We start from the raw sequence: 19,047 nt of genomic DNA, 5'->3' as shown, positions 1-19,047 counted from the left end.
GACATACTTAGTGGAGGGATGAGAAACTCAAGAGTTAGCAACGCTGCAGGAATCAGTCATTAGTCTGAAATGCCTATACCCAGATAGCACACGTACGTCTCCGAGATGTCTGTTTTAGATCTTTTCATCTGGAAAGCCTCACATTATAAATAACATCTGCTAAACATCAAAAAGATCAGATTTACAAACATTTTTAATCATAAATGTCTCAAAGACATCTACTGAATGTCTTATTGATATCTGAGAGGAAGTGTCTTTTAGACGTATTGCAGATGAGCAAACAACCTAAAAAAAAAAAAAAATACATCTTCCAGATGTAAACATACACATCAAATAGACGTCTAGGTGATGTACGTGTGCTATCAGGGTATAAGCCTGTGTATGACTTTCAGAAGTCAAAAGTTGTTTCTCAAATGGAGTATTCACTGATTACTTGGAATATACTGTACATTATATACTTAGCCATCTAGTGTATTACATTTTTGGATGGTAGTATCATCTCAAATAGAACATGTTTTTCAGGGAAATTAAATTTCAAATACAGGTCCTCTTGTTTGGTGTTGCTGCTAGCTTTAGCATTTTAGCTAACCCAAGTACGACGAGTGCGTAAATATGTCCATTCACATATTGCAAGAAATAATACAATGTGTGGTGAACATTCAACTCACATTTGTAAGGTGATGTCTTCTCCACAGAAGTTTCAGTAGTTGCCATGTCAGCCATCTTGGCAAATTTTCAAGATGGCAAATGTGGCAACTACAGAAAATTCTATGGAAAGAAAAACAGACACTGCTTGTTGGAAATTTTAGTTTTCCACTCAAACTAAATGTGTTTTGACTGATGACTCGGGCTCCAATTTTATGTTTTGTTTATAGTTAATATATACTGTGTTTACTGTTAGATTGTTTGGTTTGCTTGTTCTGTTTAGACATAATTTTATTCTTTGTATAGCACCTTGAATACTGGCTAAAACACTTCAGTAAACATACTGTTGTAGTTATTTTGAGTGACTTTGTCAGTTTTATTGCGGCCTTCAAGTGGAGTAGGAAATATCATCATTACAAGTTCCGAGCACATAAATGACCAAGCAAAGTCATATTTACCAGTGGGGAACTAGGAGTTCTAGATGATAACTGAGTAAGGACATGTTAAAATTAAAAGATGATGGAAAGCAATGATTTAGCAAAATTATTTACATTTCAGTGCTTTTATTTCAATAATGTTAATTTGTTAGGTATGACAGAGCTTATATACAACTAATGTAAAGCTAAAGATTGGCCTTTTGTGGTTTATTTTAAGCAAATTAATTAATCATCAAGCATTAATAAACCATATAGGTTGTGTAAAAGTACTTCAGGTGTATTCGCATATGCTTATCCATGCTTATTTCATTGTGTATTTGCCTTAGTTTGTCATAAATATTTTGGTCCTAACTTGAATGTGTGATATGTCGTAATAATAAATGTCTTAAAAGTGCTTCCCAGGTGCCCTTCGAGGCAGCATATGACACGACTGGTCATGCAATCTTCATTTCCTTTTTGCAATTTGTTTTAATTAGCAAAAAAAAAAAAAAAAAAAAAAAATAGAGTTCACTTTTAAGATGCCTTTTAAAGTTTCTATGCAATAAGGACACCAACATTGTTCTGTGTTGACATTTTGCCATGGAAGTCCTTCTGCATTTCCTAACACTTTTTTTATTGGATCTCTAGCCTGGATTATTTTATGTAAATGCTGTTATTGTTTGTATGTTTAAGTGAGCTATCTGATAATAATGAGAGATGATCTGTATTGCCATCTCAGAGAGAGTGGGAGACAGTGAGTTCCTTTGGGCTTAGACTTATCTTGCAACTTCAGTAAATCATTGCATTTGTTTACTAATGGGAGGAACGAACATCATTTATTTTTGATGACTAATCATGGGCTGACCCACTTACAGGGAATTAGGGGCTGCAGTTGCTTCACACCTTCGCACAGAATGTTAAGTGCTTTGAAATGTATGGCTCCCATCGAGACAACACTATGACCTGACTGATCTGACTTTGTTTGTTTAGCTCTATATATACAGTATCTATCTATCTATCTATCTATCTATCTATCTATCTATCTATCTATCTATCTATCTATCTATCTATATATATATCCAAAGAAAACAATCATTTGTGCAATTGGACATTTGACTCTTTATATTTACTGAGATATATCCCTTGTGACAACTTCCCAGTGTGCAACTAGCCCTGATCTCCCCTATACAGTATATAAATGTGAAATGAATGAGGTCTGTGGACATGTAGGAAAGCATATGCCACACATGATGTTCTGCATCAAAACCATTCTTGCAGATGGAGTATTTCAATTACCGGTATCACACAACACTCACTTCGTGCATGCTCAATAACAGACACAAATACACAACAATTCAACAACAGTTTTAATCTGAAAAGAGCATCCTTTGAGTAGAACCAAAGATAAGCGAATTTGCTCCTTGCTGCATGCGTATGTGTCATTGTGTACTGTATGTGTCTATGTACACATATAAGTGTGTGTATTCACGCTATTGTGTGTTTATTTGAGGAACTGTAAACCGGGATGCTCTGCATGATTGTTGCAAGGATCGACAGAACCTATTGTTTGCTTTAATCGCTAGTTTAGCCAAGAGGTTGTTTAAACATTCTTATGATCTCCATACGCTCAATGTTCAGACTGACAGTACAGCAGGTAATCACTCAAAATCCTTAAGCTTTAATGATCCTCTCTGTACACACTACACACACACAAAAACACAGGCATTTCATTCAGTCGGCCAGTGTAGGGCACCATTCAACAAAGACCAACTGTAGAGACTGCCTTTCAGCTCATTTAATTACCACTTACAAGCAAACAGCATCTTTATCTGAATACAAGTAGATTGTTTGGAATGGAATACTAGCTTATTGTGTATATTGTGTACTAGGGCTGGGATAGAACAACATAGTATCAAAACAACTTTATTTGTATTAATTCGTACAAAATGGCAAAATCGTGAGATATCTTATGACTTATGATAATCATGGTTTTCAAACAGACAACAGATTCCGTTTAATTTGTCACACTGGAAAAGCAAAGTCAGGTCAAGTGCATTGCAGTATATACTGTAGTATCTCATTTACGTAGTGTACTTAGTGTAGTGTAGTGCAGTGTATTGCACATTTTCGAGAAGTGTAGGATGTCATCTGGTTATTTCATGCATACAGAAAATTTAATTAATTTTTTAATTAAATTAATTTGCACACTGTGCAAAGTATATCCACTGCAGTGTACTTTCAAAAACAGTAGGTAGTATGCCATTCTGAACAGATCCATTGTGGGCATCTTTGTGTGTGTTTGTGGAATATACTGAATTGTGATGCTCTGTTGCTGTACCATTGCTAAACTGCAGCAAATGCTTAATCCTGGTCTACCCACTGTTCCAAATCACAGAGGGGTCGCCATGCCTCATTGCTATCAAATACATAAACAACACACAGACACACACAACCATTTCCTAGCTATGCAGAGGGTAATAGATCTCAAACACTGGAAAAATCCCCTCATGTAAACTGTGCCTTGCAGGGCATGTGGTTTAGCTATCTCACTATGGAGATAGAGAGGCGGTCTCTGCAATGATTGATGCCTGGACCTCCTGTAGAGAAGAATGCATCATGCTGTCTCAATTTTGGAAAGACATGCAGTCAAACTGAGGCATAAACAGAGTCAATGCATGCCCACTATACATCTCTCTCTCTCTGCTCTACACACACACACACACACACACACACACACACACACACACATGCACACAATAGTAGGCATTGGTATGGTTCTTGAATGTAACACAAGCTGACTGCTTACTGTATACTGTGTATAATTTAACACATTTTTACAGGTATAAATATTTGATACAAGTATAAGTTTACATGCCATAAAGTCAGTAAACATGCTATAATTAAAAGTTGAGCAAAATCTTCTGCCATTTTTCAGTGGACTTTTTTTTAAATAACAGGATCAAATGGGCAGATTCAATTCATATCAAGCTTTATTGGCAATATCAAATTAAGTGTGCAATGCATTATTAGACACTATATTTACAGATATAATATTTACAGATTATTTTTTTTTTTGGATGCTATTCAGTCTCTACATGTATACCTGGCTGCAGCTTGCTGAACACCCAGGTCCTTTGCAGTCTCTACTGTGCACACACTGGGTCTCTCACACGCAGTTTCACTTTTCACACTAGCTCAGATGATAGTGAGTGCTTTTGGCCGTATCTCTCCCACACCTGGTTCACCACTTGCGGGTAAAGTCTCCATTCTCTAGATAGTAAATCCGCTCACGTGCTTATTATACCCGGAACATGCGGCACACGTATGACTAAGTGTGCACTGCTCCACACAATCAGTTTCTGTGCTAGGATGTGCAGTTGAGCATGTACCTGCTGAGTAGTGCTGCTCAATAATCTATATTTCTATGGTAACTGAGGGTTTGAGATGCAGATGTTTTGATGTGGTCGCCATGGAAAGTGAACACAAGACTGAAGCACCCTTTACTTTCTGTTTCTTAAACTGGATTAGATGTGGGAGGTATATGACCAAAATTGTATATTATGGTATGAGTCAATTTTATATCACAGCAACAGTAGCTTATATAGTTCCATATTGAATGAAATATAGTTATTTTAGATGAAAATTCAATGGCAAAATGGTTCATATATTAAATACCTATGTGGTAATGCCTAATTTTGGATAACACAGTTAATTATTATTATATATATTTTTTTTATATAAATGTACTCCTTAATTATTTTCTCTTTTGATTTAGAACTTGATAATGCAAACCAAAAGATAAGATTAATTATTCTAAATAAGTCTGGCATCACTGCAAAAACAGCTTTATATTAAGTAAGAATTCCATGTTAATGCAATAAATTGTGATGTTGCTCAGCAACTATAACATCTAAATTCCGTTTTGTGTTTAATCCCAGAGCAAGATCTTTTCTTGTCTTGTTCTGGACACATCCTGCATTGTTTTTGTTATTGTTTTTTTGTTGGATTTTTTGGTCACTCTCGTACACACATATAAATAGCATAAACAAGTCCTACCCACTGCGATATAAATGTACTGATATAAGCTATACCAATGCTGCACAAATATATATCCACAGTATAAACGATATAAACACAGTATAAAATCTATACTTGTTGATGTATTCCTACTCTTGCACAGTATATACTGTCATATTTCCCAGCCTTATGTGAATAATTATATATTGTTTCATTTTAGAAACCTGCTTTTTTTCTGATTCATCAGTTATGAAAAGTGCCACTCATCTTTTCATCGGTGAGAGTGATGTATATTGTGTATCTTCTGAAAGAGGCAATAGGCAACAGCTAAACATAAACCTGGCACTTATCTTCCTGCTGCTTTGATCACATCAGTCGATACATGACTATTGTTTTAGGACACATTTTCTCAGCTCTGCCTCTGTATATTTCTATATCCCTTGTGATTCTTCATGCAACATTTTGACAAAGAGAATTTCAAATCACTATGAAAGCATTTACAGCTTCAGAAATTTAATAAGAGACATGCTTGCCAGTCGGAGTATGTGTGTGTGTGTTGGATTTTATGTGAATGCTTGGAAAATGTGCAATATTCCAGGTAACCTCTAGTCATCTTTGCTTTATGGAAAAGATGCCAGGCAGCTAATATAAAATCATGATGTGTGTATGTTTTATATTGCTGTGGTGTTTTTGTTTTGTTCAAACAAGTATTATTACTCTTTATTTATTTTTTTATTTTTTTATGCAATATACTGTAGCATGGGCGATCAAGAGATTTCTACATATAACTGGACTGTACAACTATAAATAGCATTTATTACATGATGTTATATGATAACTAAAAATATAATTCTGATTAGGGATGTCTCTTAAGGCAAGTCAATTCACTCAGAAACCATATATAATATAATATAATATAATATAATATAATATAATATAATATAATTCTATAATACTATTTCACTAACTGAACAGCCACATGTGTCACTTATTCTTAATCATAATGTATTTTTGGACTATTGAAAATTGAGATTTTGACAATTGTTTTTATGTAAATAAATGTACATTTCAAGTTTAAACATTATTTGTACTTCAGACATTTGTTTTGTTGGACAAGAAAAACTAGCTTCATACCATGTGACCCACATTTGGTTTTCAACCACTGAAAATGTGTAAAAATTTAACAATTTACACATGGAACCACATTGAGAGACACATATCTCTAGGATTTAACCAGACATGGCCTTAAAAAAGGAATATACAAAAATAAAAGTTTGTTCTGAACCAGAATCTAAAATGATATTAAGATATCTCTAATGTTTCTGGAGTTGTGGGCACTACAACAGTAACAACAATAAAAAGTGCTTTTTTCATTTTCTGGACTCACACCACTGGCATATAATGCAACAAGGGGTGCTGAAGTCAACTGATTTTAGTAATAGACCTACCATTATCTGTGTAAAAAAAATAAAAAATAAAGATGGTGCACCTTTCTAATGTTATTTTTTGACCTGTAGTTTTGCTTCAAAATCATAAGTGAAAATTGTCATTTCTTTTTCTTAAGAAAGAATATTAACAAAATCAGAAGTTCCAGCTGGGGAATTTATGACATTTGGTTGATTAGACATGGAATAGACCTAACCCATTTGGTTTTGAAGGTGTAGTATTGAGAATAAAGTGATTTGATTTGATTTGATATTGCAGTCATCAAAATCTACCCATTTCCTTTTATTTGCCTCTCACTTCCTGTGATAGATGGTATGTAGTATTTATTGTAGAGAGTACAGAGGAGATCCTTGCCTGTTTAATTGTCGTGCATGCTGTGTGCATTTAGAAGAAAGCATATGGACACAGTTAGAACTCACCACTCCCATCTATCTCCATTTACACTAACAGTGATCCTGCACAGTTCCATTCCACTGATTTTACACCAGTACACTGTAATGCATACCTAAAACTGCAGTTATTTTTATTGACATGGCTGTTACCATTCTGGTAGGTGAAGACACAGCTGAGAAAATATGATGAGATGTTGATGCGTCCCCATGTTAATAAGTCCTGTCACGGTGCCAGTATTTAAGTACTTGGCTCAAATCAGAAAAAGTCACCTTGCGTACTCTCCTGCGGAGTTGAATGTTCTAGTTTACCTTTGGGGGAGTTCTTAATGCCAGACACAATTACCCCAAAGTGCTCTCAACAGCGACGTTTGACTGATGTTTTGATAATGCGGTTATATGAATAATGGGCTCTCTGGCGTTTCTCAGAGTGCAGTTTGCAGTACAAGTGAGGACTCAGCGTTGAAAGACTACGGCAACTCAGATAGACTAAACATTAAATTCCAAGGTATTTGCCCTTAAAAGTGAAGCTCTATTTGATATTTCGAAACCAAGCCATTTTGGGAAACCCTCTAGCGCCACCAATTGCCCAAATTGGACTTTTTCTTCAGCTTAAAATTTTTGAAAGTTTACTTGAAACATAAATCTCATGCAGAGTTGAGTTGCAAAGTCATGCAGTGAAGTCATTGATTTAAATCTTTTATTTGTGTGAAAGAAGAACAAAAATAAAAAATAAAAAAAAATAAAAAAATAAATAAATAAATATTGTTGTAGTGCCTCTAGGGTTCATTTCACCAGGAAAGTGCCACAATATGTACAACGAGCCATGTACAAATCAGTTATAGCAATGAGATAATTTGAGACAGGTTGATGTCTTGGCAACACTTTGGCACATTAAAAATACATGTGTAAAGTTGTAAATGAAGGTTAAAATTGCCCTTTGAACTAATTACCATTAAAATCAGTCTTTTTTTTGTTTTGTTTTTTGGATGATGCTTATTGCAATTTACATGCTACTGATGTGTCTTTTTCTGCAATTGCTGTTTGCAACTATATTTTTCCATAGTCATTTAAATGTGTTAGTAAAAGTAATTCAAACACGTTAAATAAGGATTTACCTTTTTGAGCATGATTATTCCCTCTTGATTGTGTTCGTTGGTGGTGATGTCAAACATGGCCCCTCCATCTCCAGGGACGATGTTATATTCCACCTCAGCGTTCTTTCCTATGTCAAGATCATGAGCTTTGATTCGGCCAACCGCAGACCCGACTGCTGATGACTCTGGTACACGCAGGTGAAATATACCTGAAGAATACAAACAATGATTTGTTCAGAAACACATGTTGACCAGCATTGGGGAATTGTTTTTTAAACCGGTTCATGTCTGAATGAATCGATTCACCAACATGAATCAAATTTCCCAATGCTCTGTATGAGAGAGATAACATTATTGTTGGAGAGTGTGTTTGATTATTGCCTCAATTCACAATACAATATAACATTCAAAATAGTGCTAACAATTATGCTATACTGCTACTTGTTTGAAAAAGTAGCTTATATATATATATATATATATATATATATATATATATATATATATATATATATATATATATATATATATACTGGAAAGGCTAACCTGTTTTGAAAAAAGCAACTGGGGGATTAATGTCCTGGTCTTAATTTACTCCAAAAAATAAATAAATAAATAAATAAATATATATAAAAAATAATAATAATAAAAAATAAAATAAAAAAAAATAATAATTATATTTTTTAATTAATTATATATATATTCTGCATTTAGAAAATGAAACAATTGCCATTAAGATTTTCTTACATTGCAACATTATTTTTATGATAGTTATGCACATTTTTCAACCCCAATTTTTCATTACCGCTATTATAAGGACTTCAATGGTACTAACTTTTAACTTTCTCTGATTAAAATAAATAAATAAATAAATAATAATTAAAAAAAAATATATATATATATATATATATATATATATATATATATATATATATATATAAACAGTTACATTTTCTTTAATGCAGTACAGAAGAAAAATTACTTTGTTATGAGATTGTGGGTAAAATGTGCTTAAAAGTCCTGAAAATATTGACACAATGCAAAAAAGCTTATTGACCCTAAATGTAGGCTCCATTTTTTTTTTTTTTTTTTTTTTTTATATTATGTGTTTATTTATTTGTATTGATTTGGGGTTAAATATGACCTGCACATTTTCTTGACAGGTTTCTTGAGAATCACCCTACAACTGTAATGCTGCAGAAAGAAGCTAAAATGTAGTCAAGTTAGTAACATCACTACTTAGTTACCCCCATGCACACTGGTGTAGATGCATTCATTCTAGACACAAACAGCTCATACTGATAAGTACAAATAAATGTGTTGAGTGGCCATGCCTGCAATAAAAAATAAATAAATAAATAAAAAAATAAAAAAACACCTCAACTAATTAAGATCATTAGATGCATTAGTGCAGTGCACCAAAAAAGATAAACAAGGAGAGAGAGAGAGAGAGAGAGAGAGAGAGAGAGAGAGAGAGAGAGAGAGAGAGCGAGAGAAGTAATCATAGTGCCATCCTCTGAGACATACTGATGAAAATCTGCTTCTCTCCCAGGGTATTACCAATATTTGCACTGCAGGAACACCAGTGCTCATGAACAGCAAGTTGTCACGATTTTTATGAAAGTGTAAATGAAGCCTGTACTTGCTTGGCATTTGGAAAACAGATTGGAAAAAAAAAAAAAAAAAAAAAATCAGTGCATTTGTGCGACTGCATAAAGTAAGGTAGAAACTACAAATATAAGGGTTTCTCATTCCAGAAGGCACTTTATTGGACACAGATTTGAGTATGCATTTGATGAGTCATCAGTGTCTTTAAACCATTTTCCCTGGAAAATAAATAAATAAATAAATAATAATAAAAAATAAAAAAAATCAATGCATTTATCTGCTACAAAGTTCTTTTTGTCAACATATTGGAGTACACTACCATATAGATGACCTCAAAGCTAACAGATATGGACTCTACTGTGTATTTAATGTGGTTTTAAATGAAAAGATCAAGAATGTAATTAGGATCAAATGTCTGAAGGCTCTGGTCCCTTTTGTTTAATGTTTTTGTTCAAAGCTGGCACACATTTTCTCCATAATAAATGAATTAAATTGGTTGGAATGAGAATGAACTCAACCTGAAAGTCATCAAATTGCTTTACTTCATCATATTTTGGTGAAATAGAATAAAAATGGACAGTCTCTATTGAATATGGTGCTATTAATGAATAAGACCGTTCCCTGGCCCACTTCGAACAGATCCTAAAACTTGGCCAAGGTTTTGATTAAAACTTCTCATTAATCATTTGCTTACCAAGTACCTGCTGTTATATATATATATATATATTTTTTATTTTTTATTTTATTTATTTTTTTTATTATTATTATTATTATTATTATTATTTTTTTTTTTATTTTTTATTTTTTTGCTGCCAGTTTATATTAGCTGCAAGATTTGATCAAATGTGACCCATTTATATATATATAAAAAAAAAAATGTTTTATTGCTTTAGTATGTCTTTTAGCTATATGCTAGTGTACTTCTAAAAGTTGACACAATTAACTTTTAGTTAATGTACGCTTTTAAAATTTAGGATAGGACAAATCCTGCCTTTGTCAAGCTCTTGTGGAGCCTTTAAATGAGATCCAGTGTCTTACTTTTGGAGAACCTGGGTGGGTTGTCATTGACGTCGCTCAGTGTGATGTTGATGGTTGTGGTCCCTGCCAGACCGCCTAACTGGCCGCCCATGTCTTTGGCTTGGATGAGAACTTGATATAGTTCCTTCACCTCCCGGTCCATGTTGGGTAGAGCTGTCCTGATTACTCCTACTCACAGAAAATTGCATGCACACAAAAGGAAAGAAAGAAAGAAAAAGAGAGAGAGAGAGAGAGAGAGAGAGAGAGAGAGAGAGAGAGAGAGAGAGAGAGAGAGAGAGAGATAGTTAATGGAAAGAAGAGACAGAATAGAAGAAAGATAAGGGGAAAGTGAGGTAGAGTGAGTGTAGATGAAGAGAACAGTGAATACAGGCAGGGATCAGTGTATGGAGAATCGGATTATAGAAAAAGAAGGTAAAGTGAGTAGAAGAATAGGGTTTATACCTGTGAAAGAGGCCTGCTAAAAATGGAAGTGAATGGAAATCTAAAGTAATTACATACACAATGGAGATAAGAAATAGAGAGGTGCAAAATAATAATAATAATAATAATAATAATAATGATGATGAAGATGATGATGATGATGATGATGATGATGATGATGATGTTCTACTGCAATGGATTTCTTTTGCACTATTGAAATTGAACTTAAAGGTGCAGTGTGCCATTTCTGCAGCACTAGTGGCAGTAAGTTTCTATGTTCAGCTCTAGTGACATATTCCTTTAAGACTTCTATAAACACATACTTTGTGTTATGATTGGCTAACCTCTTAGTTCTCAATTAGAACAGATCAAGCTTCTTACAGATCAAGAGAGCACTTCATCAGATGAAATAGACATGGCAGTTAATGGTTAAGAAGGTCACAAAACTTCATACAATACTGTTTCCAGATGAACTGTAATAGGGATGTCACATGTGATTCTCTGAGCCTGTGTTAAAGGAAGCACCATCAAAGAGATATATTTTCTGACTTTTGGATGTCACCTCTTAAGGGAATTCACCAAAAATAAATTCTAACCCTTCATTCTAACCCTGCATTATTTTCCTTCCTTTGTGAAACGCAACAGGAGATCTTGTCCGAGGCAGAATATCCAAGCTTTCCAATATAAGGAAAGTGTATGGATACTGGCAAGCTCCAAAAAGGAGAAAAAAAAACAAATAAAAACAATTAAAGTTTCAAAATGTTCAAATCAACATATGACACTACTGTATACGGTATTGCACTTCTTTTCAGTTCACTTCGCACCAGGTTGTGACGTCATTGACGGCAAACAGCATTTGTTCTCGTATGTCACATGATCGATCACCACAAATTTAATAATGTGACTGCTAATGAGGTTTGATAGTTACAGTGGATACTAACTTAAATTTCAATCTATTCCTCACACAAAGCTTTCATATGGCTTCAAAAGTCTTTGTGCATGAGTTGTATGGACTGCTTTTATGGTGCTTTTATGTCCTTGTCAGTATAGAAAACCATCCACTTTTAATGTATTGAAAACAGAAGCTTGAACATTTTGTCTAAGATCTCCTTTAGTGTCACGCGGAAGATTAACATTCATGTTTGAATGACGTGGGGGTTAATGCTCATTTTTGGGTGAACTATTCCTTTAAGATGTGTGTTCCGTGGGTCTGTTTTCTCTCACCCACTCTCAGTCTTGATGCATTTTACCCCCTGTGCCTTTGTTTCCCTCTCTCTGCTTTGTTTACAGTCGGTTTGTATTGGGATTTTTTTTATATGGCCTGTTATGAAAACCTGATTTTTCTTTCTTCTTAACAGTTATTTGATTTGTTCAGCTGTGCAATGTCATCCTCTGAGTCCCCCAGGATTTGCTGATATCAAGATATTCTATTTTTATTCATGTATTCCACATTTGCTATGCTTCATATTTGTTCAAGAGGGCCATAATCATCCTTAGTACAAGTGAAAAAAGCTTGCACATGCTCCAGCAATCTTATACCCTAAGTCTGTGTTTTGTACTGTTTAGTTTTGCATATTGAATATTACACTCCATTGAATGCAGGGTAAGCCTGTGTGTAGATTCACTTTTATTTTTATTAAACGTTCCTGAATAGCGCATAAACAAAATATTCATTGGTAAAAAATAAAAGTCTATTTCTTTGCTGCAGCTTTTGATGATGCTGCAGTTCTCACAGCCATTTGAAAAACAGAAAATCCATTTGCTTAAAGTGAGTTTACTTTTTTGGGATATATGTCATTGAGGTGTTGGATGATACAAGAAGACATGATGGCGTCTATGTGTGCTTTCAAGCAAGGCCACGTGTGGCACTATTTGTAATATTTTGATTCTTATTGAATTCTACTTCTCTTGGTATTCATTTCTGATTGGAGTCATGCATATCAACGGACGAGGATCTGTTTTTATGGTGGAAAGGAAATGTGAAGCGGTACGAGAAACTCAGAAGCTTATCTGACCGGTGTGTGCATTAAATATCTGAAACATGGGCAGAGCACATTTTATAAAAAGCCACATTTCACCACTTATTTTTTATGAATAATAGCATGTGAAATAGATAAAAATGTGATAGCCTTTATGCAGACTCAGAGTTTATATACTGTATGTGCATTACCCTAATGTTGACTATATTGGTTTCTATTTAACTCCGGTTGAGTACAAATATTTTTTACAGTTATTTTTAAATCTTTTTTATTTTATTTTTTGTTAATGCATATGGTTCATTTATTTTTTATCCCCAAAATAAAAGTATAGTTTGTTAAAGTTAGCTTATTTAGAAACCATTCATGTGTATTGTGTTGATTCATGTCTTTTATTTTGAAATTCTAGTTCCTGGTTCATGTCATGTGTTCCTGTTTCCCTTGTCATGTGATTTCTGTTTTTACTCCATGTTCTTGTGTCATGTTTTCATTGGGTTATTGTTTAATTAGCTTGTTATGAGTTCTGTTTGTTCATTGGTTTATATTCTCCCATGTCTTGTATTTAAGCCCTCATGTTTTCATTGTCTAGTTGTGAAGTATTGTATGTGTATGTGTATGTGTATGTGTATGTGTATGTGTATGTGTATGTGTATGTGTATGTGTATGTGTATGTGTATGTGTATGTGTATGTGTATGTGTATAGTCAAGCCATGTTAGTAGTCAAGTTCATGTTCATGTTTATGTTTTATGTTTCACGTTTGTAGTTAGGGTTTATTGGTTATATTTAATAAACTGCACTTGGGTTCTTCATCTTCACGTCGTCTTCGCCATCATTGTCAGCAGCCAGCATACGTTACAAATATCTACGTCCTATGACTCGGTCAGTGATCGGTATTTTGTTCGAATGCGTAAACCGAATGCTCATGTTGGAAAAGATGCTCGGCTCCTTTAAGACTTCAGCAGCACTGTCATGACATCACGGAGTGTGAGGAATACTGGCATAGTGTTATCTTAAACTCATAAATAATAACAAGAATAACAGATTTATTAAAATGTTCCCATTGTTGATCTGTTTGTATATTTTGTATCTTTCTTTTCCCCTTTTGTTATGTCCTCCTGTATGTATGTGCAGTGCTGTTTTCTTTTTCTTTATTGCAATAAAACATTTGTGTTGTAAAACAAAAACTTGATTTAGCAGTTAAGAGCGATGCAGTGGGAGAGGTATGGAGAATATTAAAAGTTTGTGTACTATACTGTTAATGTGACGTTTCACACGTGACAAAGGAAAACAGAGCGAGCTGTGAAACGGTCCTTTTTATCTCAGTAATAACGTAAGTTACAAGATGTGGTGTAATTCAAACATCTTTACTAAATATCTCCTGATTAAACAGCATAAACAATAGTAGCACCTGTAGAGTCCAGAAACATGCACTCTTTCTATGCTTTCCTTTCATCTCTTGCCCTAATGAGAGAGCGTGTATTTCCCTCATTAAAGTTCTAGCAGCAACAAGTGAAAAATGAACTATTAATACAATCATCCAACTAAATGAAAAGGCAGGGAAGGAATTTATAAACATAATCATTATTTATACAATATTAAGATATACCATATTTAACCATAATATAATGTATTAAATATAATGCAAAAATATAATAAGGAATAATAATAATTATATGAAATAATGACAATGAACCAATCACCAAAAATGTCACATGAAGTTTAATTGCACTATCTATCTTAATATAGAGAATATGTTGTAAGCCTATACTTGATCTAAAGTCTTTTTAAAAATAGCTTTTTTTTTATTTCTTTTTTATTAGAGCCTTTTAAACTTTTTAATCTGTTTTTGTCAGCAAAAACAACAGTATGCAAAGTGATATTAAAGAGGAAGAGGAAAGTTAAATTAATAGTGACAGTGTGTAGAAGCTTACATATAGCCAGTTATGACAGATATCCAGATAAAAGGTGAAATGATCGGGATCGGTATCGGCCGATCAGGTGACAAGAAGATCGGTGATCGGTATCGGCTGCAAAATTCCTGATCGAAGCATCCCTATTTCTTGGTAACGTTTGTGAATAAAGACTACAAAATTACTCGAAAATGCCCATCCCTAGTAATTATATATCTTTCTGTGCTTATTTAGCTAACGGGATGTGCGTTGCTTTTCCACTATTCAAAATGAATTACAGTTCAGAGTGGAGCCTTGTTACAAATCCATTTTACAGGCTGGCCACATTATTATGAAATCAAACCCCAGAGCTTATTTGAGTAATAGGGTCAATGAATGTAATTACTGTATGTTGAAACCTGTGTAATGAATGAGCTAGGTTGAGTCTGTTTTATTACACAAACAAAGGATAGGAACTTGTTGTAAGAATTTCATCATATATGCAATGAAAGTGAATGGTGACTGAGGCTGTCAGTCCGTAACTTTCTGCCTAACATCTCCTTTTGTGATTCACGGAAGAAAGAAAGCCAAACAGGTTTGGAAAAACATGAGGGTGATTAATTATGATATATTTTTATTTTAGGTGAACTATCTCTAACAGGTCAAATCTTAGTCTGTATATTTGCTATAAAACATTCTGGAGTGGTTCACCTGTCTTGGGGTCGACAGAGAAGTATGGCTGCCCGTGTAGTATGCTGTACACCACTCGTGCACTGTTGCCATATGTGGGGTCATCTGCATCTGTTGCGGTCACCTTCATCACATATGTACCTGCAAAACAGACAAAGGAAATTACTCATTATACTGTATATTATTATGATTATTATTATTATTATTATTTTTCTTTTTAAACAGCATGAGTAAAGTAGAATATACAAAATAAAATGAAAAAAATAAATATTTAAGATTCAGGACTATTTCTTGGCCTCTAATAAAATATGTGCAAATTTGTGACATTTAACTCATTTGTACAAAAGGTCAGATTCCCTTGCTTCCATTGAGGCAAGCAAGATGCTCTTTGGAACATTCTTAAATCATGCTGGGATAACATGGATCATCAGGTTTTGCAAAAAAGTGTGGCGTCCATACCATCTCGAATGCATGTTATAATTAAAGCAAACGGGAGTTTTACCAAATACTAAGAAATGCTGAAATGCATCATCATTGGTTCCTCAAGTTTGGATCCCACTATACACCAATTAGCCACAACATTAAAACCACCTGCCTAATATTGTGTAGGTCTCCCTCATGCCGACAAAACAGTGCCAACCCTATTCTTCTCACCACAATTGTACAGAGTGGTTATCTGAGTTACCATAGATTTTGTCAGTTTGAGTCAGAATGGACATTCTCTGTTGACCTCTCTCATCAACAAGGCATTTCTGTCCACAGAACTGCCGCTCACTGGATGTTTTTTGTTTTGTTTTGGGCACCATTCTGAGAACATTCTAGAGACTGTTGTGTGTGAAAATCCCAGGAGATCAGCAGTTACAGAAACACTCAAACCAGCCCGTCGGGCACCAACAATCATCCACGTGATTATCTAATCAGCAAATAGTGTGGCAGCAGTGCAGTGCATAAAATCACTGCACTGCTTTAGTTAATGTTCACATCAACCATCAGAATGGGGAAAAAATGTGATCTCAGTGATTTGGACCGTGGCATGATTGTTGGTGCCAGATGGGCTGGTTTGAGTATTTATGTAACTGCTGATCTCCTGGGATTTTCATGCACAACAGTCTCTAGAATTTACTCAGAATGGTGCAAAAAAAAATAAAATAAAATAAAATAAATAAATAAATAAACATCCAGTGAGTGGCAGTTCTGTGGATGGAAATGCCTTGTTGATGAGAGAGGTCAACAGAGAATGGCCAGACTGGTTCGAACTGACAAAGTCTACAGTAACTCAGATAACCACCCTGTACAATTGTGGTGAGAAGAATATCATCTCAGAATGCTATTCTGAGATGTGGGTTGGTGCTGTTTTGGTGGCACGAGGGGGACCTACACAATATTAGGCAGGTGGTTTTTATGTTGTGGCTGAATGGTGTATATGATTCCAAGTTTCCAAGCTTCTTAAACATGATTCACAACCTCGTTTCTTAAAGACTTTCTAGTAGGGGTCTTGAAGGATCCACATAAATGATCTGTTTACATTTCATCTGAGGGGTTCTTATGGCAAAAAATACTTTTAATATGCCACTGCATTAATGGGATGCTGAGCCATTTAATGAGAGTTTGATTAACCGGAGTTATGTACTGTATGTATACATTTCATAGGGAAATGCTAGTTCAGTAAAGTGCTTGGCTTTTAGTAAACTTTTGTGATTTATCCAATAGATATTACTGGTAAAAGCATTTACAGCAGGTTCTGGTTATTTGTCAACATACACAAGTCTAATCGGCACATTGTCTGTATTGTGCCTTTATTAGCATAGCACCCTGCTGCTAACAGATGGCTTTAGAACATTAGGTGAACCAGATCAAAGCTTTAATCCCACAAACAAAAAAACTTGTTCATGTTTGAGAGCAGAAAGCTGTTGTGAAGATGATTGCAATGTGCCTCCAGTGGATATGCTGTGTTGAATATTAGCATGGCTAACAACATCATTGATTGGCAGCATTTTGTCATGTCTTTAGTTATAAGCCACAAGAGGTAGTGTGTTGCAGTGAATTTACCAAAAGCAAGGGGGTTTATAGGCACAATGAGAGTTTTTGAAGAATACCATGGCCATTATTTTTCTCAAAGTGAAAGTGAAAGGGGACAGGTCTGTTAAGCTACAAAATGACAAAAACATACCATAAAACTTGTCCAAAGTTGTCCAGTGACAATATTCAAAGTCTTTTGAAGTCATACGAAAGTGTTTTGTGAGGAACAGACTAAAATACAAGTGACTATTCACAGAAAATCTCCCCTTCCACTGTAGTTTGGTTATGAAAAAACGATAGGACCAATGGGACCAAGTGTTGACATGCCATTTTTATAGTCCATATGACTTTTGTAATCCATTTCAGACCCTCAGCGAATAATCAGTGAATATTTACTTAAATTTTGGTCTGTTCCTCACACACAGCTATTGTATGGCTTCAGTAGATGCACACATATAGCTCACATGTCATGTTATTTTTTTTTGGGTGTTTTTGTGTTCCACGAAATTAAGACATATACATATGTGGGACAACATGAGGTTGAGAAAATTGTCAGAATTGTATTTTTTGGGTGAATTATCCTTTTAAGCACAAAGAAAACTGCAAATACTTTAAGCCTGTCTGCCACATTTTTGACTAAATTACTTTTGAGTTTGAAAGGTCTAAATAGAATATTTTACAATAAATAGTAGGCCTGTTTAAAAAAATTGATGCAAGAGCAGACTGTCTTTTTCCCTACAAATATGTCTTTTTAAACAAACTGAGCAATTTTGACTCTGTAGTTTTGCACCGGTTATAATTGTAACCAAGAATAAAGCACAAACTTTCACTAACTTTACTCTTATTTATTTTTTAAAGAAAAGACATGCAGTTAGTTTTTTTGGACTATCCATAGAGATAAAAATTGGGTTCATTAATGTTTGTGAGTTTTCATTGTGGAAATTATTTAAATTAATAGTTCACCCAAAAGTAAAATTATATCATTATCATCTACCACTCTAATGTCACTCCAAACCCATGCGACTTTCTTTCTTCCATGTAACACAAAATGTGAATTTTAAAAGTATTCATAGGGTTTATTTTACATAATGACAGTACATAGCAACTCCAGTCTGTCAAGTTCGAAGAAGGACCAAAAACACCATAAAACCACAGTAAAAGTAATCAAGATGATTAATGCATTATATTACAAGTTTTCTGAAGCAATATGGCAGTATGAGTCCCATAGCAGTAAATTTAAATAATTCACTCTCAAATAAAATAAAATAAAATAATGAACAAAACGCTTACCAGTAAATCAGATATGATGGCTACATTGTGACCAAAGGTCATGATGTCACGTCGCATTTTTGGTCACGTTTGGTGATCATACTGCTTCAGAGGTCTTAAAGGAACAGTT

General features: G+C 34.3%; 1 protein-coding gene across 1 annotated transcript in view; it reads right to left on the bottom strand.

Moving 5' to 3' along the window:
• LOC127423078 (cadherin-12-like) overlaps positions 1–19,047 on the bottom strand; it is a 237,542-nt gene that overhangs the window by 69,894 nt on the left and 148,601 nt on the right. The window contains exons 4-6 of the mRNA XM_051667111.1: positions 15,651–15,770; positions 10,654–10,821; positions 8,032–8,219 (exon numbers count right to left, since the gene is read on the bottom strand). Of these exons, the coding sequence (XP_051523071.1) occupies positions 8,032–8,219; positions 10,654–10,821; positions 15,651–15,770 (476 nt within the window). The remainder of the gene's footprint in view (positions 1–8,031; positions 8,220–10,653; positions 10,822–15,650; positions 15,771–19,047) is intronic.

The sequence above is a fragment of the Myxocyprinus asiaticus genome, chromosome 32 (genome assembly GCF_019703515.2).
Source record: "Myxocyprinus asiaticus isolate MX2 ecotype Aquarium Trade chromosome 32, UBuf_Myxa_2, whole genome shotgun sequence".
NCBI classification, from domain to species: domain Eukaryota; kingdom Metazoa; phylum Chordata; class Actinopteri; order Cypriniformes; family Catostomidae; genus Myxocyprinus; species Myxocyprinus asiaticus.
This window is presented reverse-complemented; position numbering and strand designations above follow the sequence as displayed.